Here is a 17159-nt window from a genome sequence, read left to right as displayed (position 1 = left end):
GCCTTTACTGCCGATGATTTTAGGCCATGAGATGTTGCTTTTCTCTCTGTTGAGCTTCATTTCTGTCCTGATCAGAGTGGCTTGTGATAGGACTTGCTTATCCTTTACATCCTGTAAAGATGATATCCTTTACTTGTTTATCATCTTCACAGAGTGCCATGAAGGTTTCCAGAAGCCACTGGAAAATTTCCTGCCTTGTAAGAATGATGCTCAGAACCAGGCAGAGTCTCTGAAGGTGCAGCAATACTCTTCTGGCATGGAAAGGCCTGGAGCCTCTTAGACCTCTGACAAGATAGATCTGATCAGTGCAACTAAATTCAAAATTACAGGTTACTTAGCACTTTTAAGTCCTGGAACAAGGCACACCTCAGGAGACACACAAGGATGCAGCAGACAGTGGCACTACTCAAGCCCCACTGAGCCTGCTACCTCCACAGCTGCTCAGAGCAGGCACTGAACCTGGAGGGCTTACTTCCAACATCTCAGAGCAGGCCCCCTGTGTTGCCACAGGTCCTGAGGCCTCTGGAGTGTCTGAGGAGAGTCCTCTAAGGCTCCCTCAGGTCCTGGGCCAGTTGCAGCAGGTAGCCACTATACAGCAACATTTGTGTTCTGTTATTTGCATATTAACAAAACATCCAGCTGGGCACAGGCATCAGCTTTCTGGAAAGGTTGTTTTGACAACTATTTTTTTTTTGCTTTTTGGGTCACACCCAGCGATGCTCAGGGGTTACTCCTGGCTTTGCACTCAGGAATTACTCCTGGCGGTGCTTGGGGGACCATATGGGATGCCGGGGATCGAACCCAGGTCAGCCGAGTGCAAGGCAAACGCCTTACCCGCTGTGCTATTGCTCCGGCCCCTGTTTTGACAACTATTGACAGTGTAAACTGAGAAATTCTTCTGAGCGCTGGACAAATGACATCATCCACTTGCCACTGAATAGAAGAGCCACATGTTCACATAAGCCTACCCCGTCCCATCTTTGCTGATCCCAGCCAAACCTGCCTCCACCCCCTGATCTGTTCCAGGGAGCTTATTTGGGCACACAAGGTGAAGAGATCCCTCCCCTGGCCCTGCCTGACCCTAGGAGGAAGATGGAGTTCCAGAAGATAGCTGATGTGCCTGGGACCCAGGGGAAGGTTTTGGGGTAGCTGCTGAGGTAGAGCTCTGGGGCCACAATCAGTGACTGTCAGCCTCTCGTTTGCACTTTAGTCACTGAAGTAGACACAAGTCAGCAGAGGGGCCCTTTTTCCAGCCACATGCCTAGTGCCTTCCCACCCAGGGGGCCTCCATTGCCTTCACTGTCCCCAGGTTTAGCTCCTCAACCAGCACAAGTGAGTGGTCCCTGGGAACAGGGGGGCTTCCTTCACGGCAGAGCTCAGAGACCACTTCAGGGCCTCCCCTAGCCCTCTCCACATGGGCTGCAATCAGTTCTTTCTCTCCTAAGACCTTCTGCAAGAAAGGTGCTGAGAGACTGAATAGTACAGCAGGAAGGGCACTTGCCTTGCACACAGCCAACTCAGGTTCAATTCCTGGCACCCCGTACGGTCCCCTGAGCCCTGCCAGGAGCAATCCCTGGTTATAGAGCCAGGGATAAGCCTTCAGCACCACTGGGTGTTGTCCATGCCCCTCTTCCCCAAAATAAAGGAAAGACACTGAAATGGGGAGTGATCCCTGAAAGAAGAGCTGCTTTATTTTGACTCGCCTTGAACTTGGCTTTTGCCCTTTACTGCAGAAGACTGGGACATGAAGATACAGAAGGCAAACAGCTCCCTCACCACCGGCCCTCAGGGCTCTGGCCAGAAGCCAACTGGATGTTCTCAGACCCTTTCTGCTGTGCAAGCGTGTGCCCAGGGCTGTGACATAGCGAGCCCCAAGTGATCCCCCAAGGTCTCAGGGTGCCTACTCCAGGGAACCCCGAGAGAAAGTCACAGCTGCCCCATCACCATCTAAGGTTAGTGCCAAGTGACTTCCCTAGAGGCCCGGAGCAAGGGGGCCCCAACCACCAAGAGCTGCTTCCCAGGATCCCCAGGTGGGTGCTTAGGCCACGCCTTCCTCAGGCGCTCTCTGACAATCACTGAATTCTGCTATATGCAGGACCCGAGACACAAAGCCTGAAGTCATGCAAAAATTAAGGCTTGGAGGGAACACAGCTCAAAGACTTGACCCCAGACACCACGGTCCTGTTCCCCTCAAGCAGCAGTGCTGGGAGCAACCCCAAGCAAGGTGTCCAGGTGCCTGTGTGCAGCCCCTGAGGTCCTCCAGGTGCGAGAGGCCCCAAAACAAAACTAAGGCGCAGGAGTGCACAAAGGAAGGGTCGTTAGCAGTTCCTTTTTACATAATCCGAACTCTGATTGCTGTCCTTTCCGTTATTTCTCACGCTTGTCCCAGACTCATCCGTGTTTCCTGCCGGCTTCCCTTTCTGAGGGACCTAGGCCCCAGCAGAGGCTCTGTAGCTAGCTCCAGGAGCTCCAATACCATCAAGAAACTTGTGGCGGTAAGCGAGCTAGGAAAGATGCTTCAGTTACACAGCGGGACCGCAGCCTAGCCTTCTGTGTTCCGGAAACCTCAGTCAGCCCACAGCCGGGTTCTAGGCGGGGTCCGCCCGTCCGCCCAGGGGAGCCTTGGCCCCGCCTCGGCCCCGCCTGCTCCCACGAGCCCGAGGCGCGGCTGAGCCCGCCCGCCCCTCCCGGTCCGCAGCCCGGAACGCAGTGACGCTCCGCCCCTGAGGCTTTCCCCGGCTTCTGGCGCCATCTCCTGGAGGCCTGCAGTTACTGTCCCCCCTCTTCGACGGAGAGCGGCAGGTTCTTTGCTGGGCTAAGTCAGCTGGAGGCAATTCCAAGGTTAGGAGATGACCCCTTTCCTGTTCCCAAATCCACCCAGGGATACTGTCTTCAACGCATGACGCCTCGTTCTACAAGCACATGCGCAGACCAGCTTTGCTCCAGCCCAGCTGAGACTCCAGGGTCACCTTCACCAAAGCTGGAGCCTGTGAGTAACTCTGGCGGGAACACCGACACACCCCACCCCCCTTTAAATCTTGTCTGCGCAGAGAGCGCCCAATGAGCTAACCACCTGCTTCAGAATAGGAGGCCCTGTTCATACCAGAACACTCGCCCCCCACCCCGCCCCTAAGCAGCACTGGGTGTCTCCTCTGCTCCCCTCCCCCTAAAATAAAAACCTTACCTTATCTTCTGCTCTGAGTCTTACATGGTCCTTAGAGAAGTGGTACCCAGCATTCCCCACATTGGTCTTTGAATAGTCCTTTTGCAGCTCTACACTGATGGGAACGTTACCATGGGGGTGGGGTCAAGATGCACACTGAAAACTGAACCTGCACAGGACAGTTTCAAGGTAACTTGTCTCAAGTTAGTAGTTGAAAAAAAAGTAGAGCGGGAGAAACCACTGGCCAAATTTTTGCTTTTAAATTATACTACTGGAGACTGAACCCCAATCATGAAAAACTTTGCTACTGTGTATCTCATGGTGATTCAATTAAAAAAAAAGTTTTAAAAATAAAACCAGTGCCTCCTCCCCCGACCCCCCCAAATTATACTAGAGGGAGTGAAGCTCACGTCTGAAGAGATAGCCTGTAAGGAGAGTCCCATGCATTAGAGGAGCTTGTTCAGCTGCAAATAAGCATGAAGTGGAGCTGGATGGAATCTCCAGTCCCCACCACAAACTGGTGGCAATCTAAAACAGGGCTTCTTAACCCCTTGCAACCCCTGTCCCACAACTAGAAATTTTTACATGGCCTCTGGTATATATAAAATACTTACACATACCAGGTATTGACTGATAATAAATCATAAGCAATTTTTAAGAGCTACACAATGCCATACTGAGTTATGACCTAGTTTAAGAAGCCAGAGAGGGCTGGAGTGATAGCACAGCGGGTAAGGCATTTGCCTTGCACGTGGCCAACCGGGTTCGAATCCAAGCATCCCATATGGTCCCCTAAGCACCACCAGGGGTAATTCCTGAGTGCAGAGCCAGGAGTAACCCCTGTGCAATGCTGGGTGTGACCCAAAATGCAAAAGAAAAAAAAAGCCAGAAAGTACAGCGGGGAACTCAGGATTGATCCCATGTACCACATAGGGCCCCAACCCCCACTGCCCCAGGAGTGATCCCTGAGTGCAGTCAGAAGCTCTGAGCACCACCTCAAATGACCCAAACAACCCCTGCCCCCACCAAAAAGAAAGCTAAGTTCTGGGGCCGGAATGATAGTGCAATGGGTAGTTTGCCTTGCATGCAGCTGACCTGAGTTCAATACCTGCCATCCCACATGGTGCCCTGAGCGTCACCAGGAGGGATTCCTAAGTTCAGAGCCAGGATCAACCTCTGAGCATTATCAGGTATGGCCCAAAGCCCCACTCCCACCCATTGCTCATCAGTTTGCTCGAGCAGGCACCAGTAATGTCTCCATTTGAGACTTCTTGTTACTGTTTTTGGTATATCGAATATGGTAACTTGCCAGGCTCTGCCGTGTGGGAGAGATACTCTTGGTAGCTTGCCAGGCTTTGTGAGAGGGGTGGAGGAATCAAATCTGGATTGGCCACGTGCAAGGAGAATGCCCTACCCCCTGGGCTATCGTTCCAGCCCCACTCCCACCAAAAAAATAAATAAAAAGCTAAATTCTAAAAGAGCTAGACAAGCAAGGAGCTTCTAGAAACCCCAATTATCTGTTCCCTTTACAGGCAGGCATATTGGGAGTAGTATCTCTATCCTCAACCCACCACACCCCCAGTTCCTAGAGCACCTCAGAACCCCTTGGAGGTCAGCACTGTCTCCACCTCATGGGCGAAAAGGCAGGCCAGAGGGATCCCAGGATTGTCCTGGGTCTGAGGCAGATGAGAAGGCAGGTTCCTGTGACTCTGAGGAGCCCCCATTCCCCTCTCAGCTACTCTTCTGTCTTGTCCTTCACCTACACCCTCACTCTAGCACAGGAGAGACCTCACTCCCCCATCCCCACCCACAGGAGAGGTCATAGAGACCTAACAGGAGTGCCGGGGACTGGGCTGAGGGTCTGCCGGGCTCACGGAGGGTGAGGCAGGTCAGAAGCCAGAGATACTGGGTCTTCTCATCCTTCTGGACTGCTGCATACACCCAGACCCCCTTGGCTTCAGTTGGGCCTTAGGCAGAATTTCCTGGGCAAAGAGTGAGGCAAGGTCTTTCCTGGGCGCCTGCTGTTTTTATTTTTGGGGGGTGAAGCATGCCAAGTTTTGACACTTGTCAGTGTGGCTCTCATGTGAGTTCCCATGCTAGCCATCAGCCGTATGTGCAATCTAGGATCTATCTCTACTCTGGGCCTTCAATGCTCACCCCGAAAAGCAGCATGAGGGGTGGGGGTGAGCTCACAAGAGGCACCAGTTGTTCTGTGACCAATGGCCCCTGATCCTGTCTGTAGATACAGCTGTTGTATCCTCACCTCCCACACCCTGGGCAGTGATCCAGGACAACCCAGCTCCTTCCTGAGCACTGAGTCATGGTAAGCCTACCCAGCTGGCCTGTCCATCCCAGGAAGGGCACTTAGGGTCCTCAGAACCTACAGGTCCAAGTAGGACAGAAAAGCCTGACCAAAACCATTTTCCCCTTCCCCATTCCAAAGTCAAGGAAAAGATTTCCTGGAGAATACTGAGAGAATTGCTAGCCAGAGTCCACAAAGCAGGGCAGGCAGAGTAGGGGTGGAACTACAGCTAGAAGAACTGTAAGAATTCATCTTTGGGGCCAGAGAGAGCTCAATGGGGTGGGCACATGCTTTGCAAGCAAGAGGCCAAGGTTTGACCTCCAGCACAGCAATGGTCCACTGAGTGAGCCCCAAGCACCCATCCAGGAGTAGCCCCTGAGCTAGAAGTGTGATCCTCTGCAAAAGATGACCAATGTCCAATCTTTGACAGAGCCCAGCTGGAGGGACCTCTCTTGAGTAGGCAGCCTTTACTATCTTCCCCTTCCACTCTGCTACACCAGGTTTTCTGCACATCCTACCTAGTCTGAGCTGACTCAGGAGAGAAAAAGTGCTAAGGGGGGAACCAGAGCAACAGTACAGCAGGTAGGGTATTTTGCCTTACACACAGCCGACCCTGGTTCAATCCTTGACATCCCCTATGGTCTCCCGAGCACTGCAAGGAATAATTTCTTTGTGCAGAGCCAGCAGTAACCCCTGAGTACTACCAGGTGTGACCCAAAATGCAAAAAAAAATTTTTTTAAAGGTGTGCTAAGGGGACCTGTCTGGAACATATACACATATGCTCCCAGGGGCACACAAATGGCAAGATATGTGGCTGAGCTGGATTTGATCCCCAGCACCATTTAGGCCACCAAACTCTGCCAGAAATGATCCCTAGGCAGAGTCAGAAGTAAGCCTTGATTACCACCAGGTATAGTTCCCCCACTCCCCTTGAAAAAATGGCAAGGCTATAGCAGCAATGGGGTTATCAGTTCCAGAAGTTACCTTTGAGGGATTGAATAGGGCACTTGCCTTGCATTTGTCCAACAGGGTTCAATTCCACTATCCAATATGGTCCCCCGAGCCCTGCCAGGAGTAATTCCTGAGTGCAAAAGGATTAACCCCTGAGCATTGCTGGTTGTGACCCAAAAAGCCAAAAGCCAAAAAAAAGTGTTCCCTTTGAGTGGGCCTCCCTGGGCTCCCTCTTCCTTGTCACATGAACTCCTGAACCTCCCACCCTCAATATTGAAACACAAAGGAGGTAGGGAAACAGAGGCTTGGAGGCAATGGCATTGTAATAAAGACACTGCTTTTTATTTAGTTTGATATGTTTCTATACAGAATGCAGAAAACACATCTTAAAATCATAAAGAAGGAAATAAAAACACGTCAGTGGTTGGTGAACACTTGAATGTGAGATTGGCTCTCTGTCTCACAGAGTCCACAGCCATCGCCAGCCCAGCGCTCAGGGGGGCAGGCTGCCTCCAAGGGCATTGTTGCTGTTGTTATTCTGTTCACTGCCCCAGCACCTCCAGTTGCTACGGCAACAGGCCATTCTGGGCCAGCCACGTCTCTGTGACCGCGTGGCAGTGTCCGATGGTGAGGTTGCTAAGGACAACAGAGCTGTGTGGAAGGCCTTTCAGAGGCCTCACCTGGAACACTGAGAGTTGTTTAATTTCTGACCAGGTCATCAGAAATAATCTCACCAGGTCAGATCCTCTGTGCTGTAGACTCTGGGGCACTGGGAAAATTCTGGTTTGGCCCAGGGCACGGAAGAACAAGGCCCCTGTCACCAGAGCTCCACCTACAGGCTCCCCGCAACTGAGGCACTGCTCATCTGTGTACCCTATTGGGGCCAGGCAGGAGGAACAAGTAGGCCCCAGGGGAGCAGGCGCGAGGGGATATGCCCTCTGAGAGGAACGAGGTGAGAACGCCTCCCTGTAGCCGCCCTCCCCTCCTGAGGCAACATACGAATCCGGCAAAAATGGTTCGATATGGCTTAGAAGTGGCTGCTTGGTGTGCAAAAGGAACCTGGGTCCACCCACCTGTCCTCTACCACGGAAGGGATACATTATTGCAAAAGGCATTCCTCCCCAAGAGGTAACCAAAATAACTCCCAGACATCAAGAAAAGTCATGCTCAAAATGGTTTCTTCCAAAGGAGGAGAATCAAAGCAGAGTGGGCACCCCTGAGTCACAGGACAGAGATGCAGATGGACAGACGGACATTCTGCTTAAAAAAAAAAAAAGGCAAAAGAAGTCCCAGTGTAATTCCAGAATTTAAGCCATTAGGAAAAGAGGGTAAAAAAATCAAAATGAGCGAAGCCGTCAGTTCCATGTGATCAGCACTAAGAGCTTTGTACAAACTGCTGGAAGCATCACCATTTTTAATCTTTTTTTTTTAATAAAACAATTTGAGGCTGTATAAAAACTTTAGTAAAAAATCAGCTTTGAGAGCCCACAGAATTTCACTATGAACTATTGCTGGCACTCCTCCCCAGTCCGGACCTTTCCAGCCATTCAGGCCCAAGGCCTGGGACTGGGGTGCCAGGAGGGGGCAGGGGTAGGGGGGGTGGGGGGGCCAGGGAGGGACTGTGGACTGTTGGGACAAAGTGGCCGAGGTCAAGTGAGGAAAGAGCATCACATGACATAAAAATATTGCATCTTCACCAAAATGTCCCCCACTGAGTGTTTCAAAAACCACAATTTTCCTTTAAGGAGGGGAAAAAACACACAGAAGAAGGAGAAACAAAAGTAAGTGGATGTGGTCGAGTTCCTCGACCCCCCAGCACCCCGCCCCACAAGCAGCTGGCCCACCTTGGAGCACCTAGGTTGGGGGCCACGGCCACCACTAGCCTGTTGGAGTCCCCTTTCCATGGAAATAAAGACCCCTTGATAGCGAGCCGCTAGCGTGCATGGGGTGAGGGTGTGGATGTCCACGGCCCAAGAGGCCCCTCCAGCTTCCACCCCTGGCAGCAGCAGGAGAGCAAGCCCAGCACCAGGGCCGGAGGCCCCCAGGCAAGCTCTGGGGTATCAGAGCAACCAAGTTTCGTAGTGTGAAAAAATAGGATTCCTTTGATAAAAAATACTGTCCCTTGGTCTTCTCTAAGTTTGAAACACCCTGGGAGCTTATTTTTAGCAAAGCAATTCCCCATACCCACCCAAAAATTATACATACAAGTTTAGGTAAACAGCAGATTAAATGTAAAAACTTAACCTTAACTTCTGAAAGTCCTTTGAACTTAAACTTTAGCTACTATTCTCCATGTTACGTCCTGCAGCTAGACACACGTGAATAGAAAAAACAGTACAGTTAGTGTTAAAGGCAAAACGCAGAGAGCCGGGAGGCCACCCAGCACTGCCTGCGAGTTCATTCACGGTTCCTCGCTCCCGCCGTCTACCTCTCCTCCAAACAGTGCTTTCAGAGCCAGCCATCAAAAACGCAGCGAAGAATTTTCTATGAACAAACAAAAAGCTGTTAGGCCAAAAAAAAAAAAAAAGTAAAAATATTCCCCAAAGTCTCTCCAGCTGCTTTGGGGTTTCGGAGGACCAGAGAGGGCGGGCTTGTCCAGGCCCTGTGTCAGTGTGTGCTAGGTCAGGTGTCGGCTCCCAGTGGGTGATGGTCTGCAGGCCACTGGTCTCCACAGACAACACTGGGTTGTCTCCAGGGCCCTGCCCTACCCCTGCCTCCACCCAGGCGCTTGTGGGTTAAGGGGGGACGTAGGGAGGGGGTGACCGGTATGGGGTCATGTTCTTGGGACGAGAGCCCTTGCCCTCCATGGGAGCTGTGAAGGGAGGGGGAGGCTGGTAGGGAGGAGCGTTGGGGTCCTCATCCCGCAGGGGCGTGTACTCTCCCACACTGTCCTGGTTCAGGGGCGTGGTCTCGGGCACACTCTGGTTGGGGTACTCAGGAGGGGGGAGGGGCGCTTTCTCCTCTTGCAGGATGAGTGGCATGCTGGAGGAGGGGGGCGGCTTGGAGTCATCCAGCTCATCCGCAAAGATGATGGGCACCCCCTTCTTGATGAAGGTGGCCTGGTCCTCGAGGGTGAGCTTGCCCTTCCGCTTCTTGCGATAGCAGATCATGGCAATGATGCCCGCAATGAGTAGGATGGCCGCCACTACCACGGCGGGGATGACCGTATGCAGATAGACGTCATCCTCACTGCTCTTCTCAGGATCCCTGTCTGTGACCTCTGTGGTCGGGGCCACAGAAGGTATCCTCCGCGGGGGTGCCACAGGGATGAACTGCAGGTGCCGACAGCTGCCGGCACCCACCACAGTAATGTTCATGGCCTTGAAGTCAGGCTCCAGGGCATTGGAGAAAGCGGCCCGAGGCTTGCCGTCATCCTCAGCGATCCTGCGGCTGAGCCCTGTGATCTGCTCCTTGGGACAGGGCTCGAGGGGCAGGGTGTTGTTGGTCCATTCCACCACGATGGAGCCCCGGGTGATATTCTGCAGTGTGATGGTGCTACAGTTGCGGTCCCCAAAGGCAAAGGCCAGCTTCTTCACTAGGGCAATCTTCTTGTGTATGTCATTCAGCACCGGGGCTGGGTCACCCACAAACCTGGCCTTGAACCGAGCAGGAGCCTTGTCCCCTTGTGGGCGCTTGTGGACATGGATCTCGAAGGCATCCACAGCCGAAAGGCCCCCTTTGTCTGTGGCATGCATGAAATACTCGTGCTTGCCCACATGGCTGCTATCGGGCAGGCCATACATAAGCTGACTGTTGCTATTGAACTGTACCCAGGACTTCTCGCCCACTAGCTGCTGCTCTCGAAGCTTCAGCGTGAGCTTCAGCTTGTCAGTGGTGGTGTCCTCAAAGTCATAGAAGGTGTCGGAGGGGATCTTTACCTCAAAGTAGGTGCCGACCCAGGCATCAACCCTGTCAATGTGGTTTTTGAGCTCTGGGCGCCGGTTGGCCTCTCCTCCCCGGGACACCCCACTGGTGGTGGTACGGATGCGAGTAGGCGGGGAGGCAGTTTCCAGTTTGGTGATGGGTGCTTTGGTGGTGACCCGGGGCCCTGGCCGAGGTGTCCGTGGTTTCTTGGTTGGCCTTCGAGTTGTGGTGGCTGAGGAGTCAGTTGAAGGGGTGGCTGGTTTGGGTGTGGACACTCGTGGCTTCTTGGTAGTAGAGGTGGGAGGGGTAACGACTGCTGTGGGCTCCACATAACCGGGAATGGTCATTGTTGGGCGAATCTGGCCAGGCACTGTGGTGCCAGCTTCTGACACTCGAGTGGGCTGGATTGGGCCCAGGGTTGGGGTCTGAATAATGGCTCCTCGAGTCCGAATGGTGACAGTAGGCTTCCCGGGAACAGGATCCCTGACTGGAGGAGCCATGGTCTCTGTTGGTGGAGCAATGGCTGGAGATGTGGGGGTGGGCACAATTCTAGACGGGGGCTCCTGGACTGCAGTAGTTGGGGGTCCGATGGCAGTGACAGGTGTGGGTGTGGCATGGATCTGCCTCCGGATACGTTTGGGGAGAGGAGGCTTCTTGTTAGCTATGTGCCAACCCACTACAGGGTAGCCAAGCTGGGCAGACATAGCACCCTCCCTGGCAGGGGCCTCCACGCCATGAATGTCAGGCACACTATTCTGATTCAGGGAGCAGCCCAGCTTCCAAGAGAGCAGAGCCCCATTCTCTACCACCTTTTTTGCATTTCCTGGGCCGGCCATGAAAGCCGACATATCAAACAGTCTGTTGTTCACAACCGGTACCAACTTCATGTTGTGAAGCTCCACTTCTGAGAAGCTCCGCATCCTGTGCAGGAGGTCAATCCTTTGCTTTGGGGTCATCTTAGTGAGGTCAGCGTCCAGAATTACCGTCAGGACTGTCACAGGCTCGTCAGCAGCACAGGCAGTTGATGCCACTTCACCTGGGTCTGGGGATGCTGCGCGCATAGACTGTGGCTCGCTGTGGTCTTCAGGGTAGACCTCTATAGAGAACACACTAGAGCTCTGGGGCACGTGGCTCCCATTGGCCCCAAGCCGGGCGGCGTTCACCGAGATGTAATGGACACCCTTATCGGTGTCAAGGGGGAGGCCCTCTAGGGTGTGGCTCTGTGGGTCCCAGTGCAGCCAGGATGGCAAGGCCTCCTTCCCCGCAGCTGAAACCTAGAAGAGACACCAGCACAAGAGCTACAGTCAGTCACTACGTAACTAGAAAAGGATCACAACAGTTAATCACTGGCCTGACATGCTTGATGTCTAATTCAGAATTGTTTTGGGGGAACCAACTCCACTCTCCCAGAACTCAGGGTCTGTCAAAAGACTAGGACTGCCAAATGAGAGGCAAATGATTCACCTAAAGCCAAACAGCGAGAACCTACCAGTGCTGGCATTCAAATACATGTCTTACCCTAGGCATAAAGCTAGAAGATTTTGCACATTTTTAGACCTGTGACATGTCCTACTCTGACGGAGCCACTGTACCTGGCTTTACAATTTCACACCAGACTTCTCCCCTGCCTTCCATAGAGCCCCGAATTTGCTCAAGTCACATATCTGGCCTAGAGTGCTTGCCTTGCTCAGACATGGTAATGAACACAGGTCAGGGTGCAAGGAAGAATTTGATGGTTCTAACTCTACAGCCACCATGTTACAATCAAGTGTAGTCGAACACATCTGGATACAGTTAATCACATTTACTGTCTTAATTACCCATTTTTTTTCAAATCTCAAGAAAAAGTGTGTTGTACAGAGTTGGAACTAGAAATTGCTATTTTAAAATATATATATTCCCCTCTTTGGGGGGGCCACAGCTGCCAATGATTAGAGGTTACTCCTGGCTCAACACTCAGGGGTCAATGAGAGCACAATGGTGGTGCTCAAGGATGCTGGGGATTGAACCAGAGTCAGCCACATACACATACTATCCTTCAAGCCCCTAGAAATTGCTATTTTAGAAGAATATTTATCAGAATTAATTCCAAGGCGCTCTGGTTTTTTCTACTCCTTTTTACCCAACTCATGTCCCAAATTTATTTTCAGGGTAGAAGTCCTTTTTACAGGGACATAACTGGTAAAGACCAAAAGTTCCCACACACAGACAGCTGCAGCCAATAAGAAAGAAGTAAGACTTTCCTCCTGTCCACGTTCCATCTACTTCTTTCACCTTTGGGAAACATGCCTGCCCCCATTTGCAAAAAGATGACACCCATTTTCTGGTCTGCCTAAATGCATTCAGTTCCACTGCCCTGTCCCCTGAAGTCCAGAGACACAAAGGTGAACAAAGCCTGTCCTACTGCCAGCCTCCACCCTGTCACAGCCACTGTTGGTCAGGTAAGGACACTGGCATGCTTCCCTCCATACTTCAGGAAGGCCAGAGGCAGTCTGCTGGGCTCTCTGAGAGCTCAAGTTCCCTGGGCTGCCTCCTACCAAGAGGCCAGGGCCCAAGTGACTAAAGAGGAGACCCTGGCTTGTGCCTGCTCTTCCCCAGATCCAGGCGTCTAGGCAACAAGCTAGCCAGATACTCACCTCCCTATGGTTCTTGCATTCAGTAAGTACCCACAAGAAGAAATCTGAGGGGCCAGAGTGATAGGAGAGTGGGTAAGGCACTTATCTTGGATGAAGCCTACCCAGGTTTGACCTCCAGCACCACATACAGTCCCCTCAGTCCCATCAGGTGTGATTCCTGAGTGCAGAGCAAAGAGTAAGCCCTGAGCACCTCTGGACGTGCCACCCCACAAAGCAAGTTAACTGGCATTACTAGGAGTTACTTTTTTTTTTTTTTTTTTTTGAGAATGAGCATATTAAGTGGAATTCAGGCTAAGGTACTCAGGGGTTCAGGAGGCCTCAACCCCTGTACTAAAGTTACTTTCACTTTTACTGTCCCTTCCTGATTCTCTTAGCCAGTGACCGTACTGGCTAAGCAGCCAGTACGTCTGCGAGCAGCATTTTTTTCGTGATGTCCCATTCCACTTTTTTTTTTAATTTTTTCTTTTATTCCATTAATTCTAAGGGCATGATTATCTGTCTCACTAGTAAGAATCTCCCTCCCCATCACTCAATATCTTCTGCAGTCAACACCAAGAATCATAAAATAATTATTAACATGAATGGCTTCAAACCTATGGAAAACAATAAATATATTCTCTTTATTTTTTATTTTTTGGCTTTTTGGGTCACACCTGGAGATGCACAGGGGTTACTCCTGGCTCTGCACTCAAGAATTACTCCTGGCAGTGCTCAGGGAACCGTATGGAATGCTGGGAATCAAACCCAGGTCGGCCACCTGTAAGGCAAGGGCCCAACGCACTGTACTATACTATGTACTATTGCTCCAGCCCCTATTCTCTTTAGGATAACTTTTTAACTACAAAAGTACTTGTTTTAAATGTCACAACTGAAAAATCTACGCTTTAACTTTTTTCAGTTCATATAAAATGCCAGTATTGCCACTTCAATATATTCACATATAAAGAAAATGGCTAAACACTTTAATTCTGCAAAGTACATGAAATTGCTTGTGGCCCAAAATCAAAACACAGAAGTCTGGGAGCAGAGGAGGCTCACTGGCAGGACAGAGGGTCACAGAGGGTCACATGTTGGAATAGGGCCACAGTCCAAGAAGGGCTGAAGGGTTGGAGAGATAATACAGCAATAGAGTGCTCATCTTGCACACAGCTGTCCCTGGTCAATCCCCAGCACACCATATGGTCCCCTGAGCCGACTGGGAGTAATCCCTAAGCAATCACCAACCTCACACTCACACAACAAAAAAAAGGGGGGGGGGAATTAAAAGGTTGAGAAACCATGATTTAAACTATGCTTGTTTGGTTTTAATTTGGGGTCACACTCAGCAGTGCTCAGGACTTACTCCTGGCTCTGTGCTCAGGGATCATCTCTAGTGGGGCTCAGGGGACCATATGGGATGGGATGCTAAGGATCAAACCCAGACTGGGTGCATACAGACAAGCACCTTACCCGCAGTATCATTTCTCAGGCCCCTGACTTAATCTATGATAAATAACATTACATGTTAATGACATGGAAGATAAATAACAAAAATCACATTCATGAAACCCTAGGTTTCACAAAATCAAGTTATGCTGCTCAATTTCACATTAAGAAGCAGAAAAGCAGAACTGGTAGTTTTTTGGGGTTTGTTTTTTGGGGTGGGGGGCACCCAACTATGCTAAGATCTTACTCCTGGCTCTGTGCTCAGGGATCAGTCCTGGTGGAGCCCCGGGGGTCTATATGTGGTGCCAGGGATCGAACCTGGGTTGGCCACGCATAAGGCAACCGTCTTCCTATTGTACTATCACTCCAGCCCAGAACTTGTAGTTTTATTTGGTTTAATGAAGCTGATTTTTTCTACCCACAGCTTTACTGATGTTTGGGACAAAGCCAGTAAGAAAGAGCCAAGCTTCCCCGGCCTGCACACCACCCACCCTCTCTGCAGATTCCAGCTCCCCAGGGTTGTAGAGGGACATTCACTGGTCATTGGACAGCGCGCCAGTTAGGCTCTTGAAACAGAAGTCCTCTGGCTCCTGGGTAGTCACCTGAACCCAAACATTCTAAAACCCAAGCATCTCTAAGCACTGAGAACATCAGATCCAGGCAGCAGTTTGTGTGGCTGATTCACTGTAGCAGAAGGGCACAGGAAGCCAAACCAATCAAAGTTCCACAAGGAAGCTAGCCAAGTCAAAGGCATGCACTGCATTCTCAAGGCCATTTGGGGGAAATTCCCTGAAATGGAAAGGCTCAACATGCAGGAAGGGCTGGTCATGTCCACAGTTCCAAAGGATTCCACTAGTGGGCCCTCCCTCCCAAGGACACTCAGCTGAGGAAATGTTAGAGCAAACAACTATTTCACCCTGGGTATAAGAGCTCCCAGCAAACATGCTCTCAATTTTCGATACTTCCAGGTCTGGACAACTTCTTTTTCACTCAGAGCATACGGATGAAGTGGGATATGAAGTTCCTTCTGAGAGACTCAGGAGACCCAGCTCCATGACAGGCCAGAACTCATGCCTGTAACAAGAGCCCAGCCACGCCAAAGTCCCAACAGAGAACAGCAGCTCCAGGCAGGCTGGGACCTGAGCTGATCTCTCAGGTCTCTTGGGTCTGACCAGCTGGTCAGTTGCGCGCGCGCGTGTGTGTATGTGTGTCTGTCCTTTCATGGCTGGGTCTTATGTGTGTTAGGAGGGTCTTATGTGTCTTAGGCCTTTGACAGCTGTGTGTCCCGTCCTTTCACAGCAGGTCTCATGTATGTGTGGGTAAGGAGGGTGGGGCCGGTGGGGTCATTCCTATATAATCACAGGGCAGACACATGCCGAGCTCAAGCAATGCCACTGGCCCAGGACATGTCCAGGCTCCGCTCCCCAGACCTTCCCAGCTGGCCTCAGATGCAGCACACAGTGAGGCCTTGTTTCCCTGCCCATACCCCAAAGCAGAAGCTCAAAGAAGCAAGGAAGTGGGAAGGATTCAGGCAAGGGAAAACTAAAATTTGATAGTGGACTGAGGCTAAGACTGAGGACACTCAGGAACTTGCCTGCCAATGAAGACCTGTCTGCTATGAGTAGCTAAATCCCTGGGGGCTGGGGGTGGGAGGAGAAGGTAGAACTCACTGCAGGTGACAATAATATACCCCAATAATCAGTATTTACTGCCTCTTCAATCTGTAACAGATGTGCTCAGTCCTGGCCAATCTGCACACGAGACCATCATTGGAGAAATTTCTACCCTGGGGGCTGGAGTGATAGTGCAGCACATGGCTGACGGGGATTCAATCCCTAGCACTCTGAGTGATCCCCTGAGTATTGCCAGGAATTATTCCTGCATGCAGAGCCAGAAGGAGTTAAGCCCTGAGCACCGCTGGATGTGACCCCAAAGAAGTCCAGAACTCATCCCTGTATCAATAGCCTAACAAACAAATTTTTAAAAATCAAAGACAAATAAAAATTTCTGCCCCAACAGAACTGGTACCACCCACAGCTCACCCGTAATGGCCATGAGGTCAGGAACAAAAGGCAAAAGGAAGGATTCAGAGCTGTGCAGTACACCAGCAATTGTGTGTGGGGACAGGTGGGTGCAGGAAATCCCTCCAGGGGCTCAACCGTCCCTTGGCAAGTGTCGGTAGCACCTGGCAGCAATAGGATGCAAGCCTGCAGATCTTATTTTGGAAAGGAACCTTGCCTTCAGGCATGCAGTGGAACATCTGCAGGAGCCAGAGACTGCAGAACTAAGACTGATTTGAGACAATTATAGGCACTAGCTTACAGGTCTCCCAGAAAGAACCGGAAATGTCTCCAGTGTCATTAACCCTGAGAGCAAACACACTTCTGAGCTGGAAGGCAAATCCGGCACTGGGGAAAATAAGATCCCAAACAACCACACACTGAAGTCTTAGAAATACTGATTCATAAATCCTATCTGAAAACACTCTTTCTTAGAAATATTTTATGTATAAGAATCAAAACCACAAAACCTGAGTTGACCCACAGGAAGTTCTAAAACTTCCCCCCACCCAGAGAAGTCCACAATGAGGCACTGTGACCAAATGACTGGGGAATTGCCAGGAAAGGCTTTGATCACTCCTCAATCTACAAGACCTAGTAAATGATTTCCAATTTGGTTCTGGGACACATCTCCAACTGTTTGGCTGGTTCTTCTCTTGTGCAATAGATCATCAAATACTTGGTAAGGATACAGCATCTATGTTCAACACCACACAACACAACCATTCTCTTGCCCTAAATCAGTTCCTTCTAAGAG

At 51.0% G+C, this 17159-nt stretch overlaps 1 protein-coding gene across 3 annotated transcripts in view; it reads right to left on the bottom strand.

Annotated features, from left to right (window-relative positions):
- Positions 1 to 6737: 6737 nt before the first annotated feature.
- Positions 6738 to 17159, bottom strand: part of DAG1 (dystroglycan 1) — a 68061-nt gene continuing 57639 nt past the window's right edge. For all 3 annotated transcript variants that reach the window (XM_055135979.1, XM_055135977.1, XM_055135978.1), the window contains exon 3: positions 6738 to 11555. In XM_055135979.1, the coding sequence (XP_054991954.1) occupies positions 9153 to 11555 (2403 nt within the window). In that variant the 3' untranslated portion in view covers positions 6738 to 9152. The remainder of the gene's footprint in view (positions 11556 to 17159) is intronic.

The sequence above is a fragment of the Sorex araneus genome, chromosome 4 (assembly GCF_027595985.1).
Source record: "Sorex araneus isolate mSorAra2 chromosome 4, mSorAra2.pri, whole genome shotgun sequence".
Taxonomy (NCBI): Eukaryota; Metazoa; Chordata; class Mammalia; order Eulipotyphla; family Soricidae; genus Sorex; species Sorex araneus.
The sequence above is the reverse complement of the archived record's forward strand: the minus strand, read 5'-3'. Positions and strand labels throughout refer to the sequence as shown.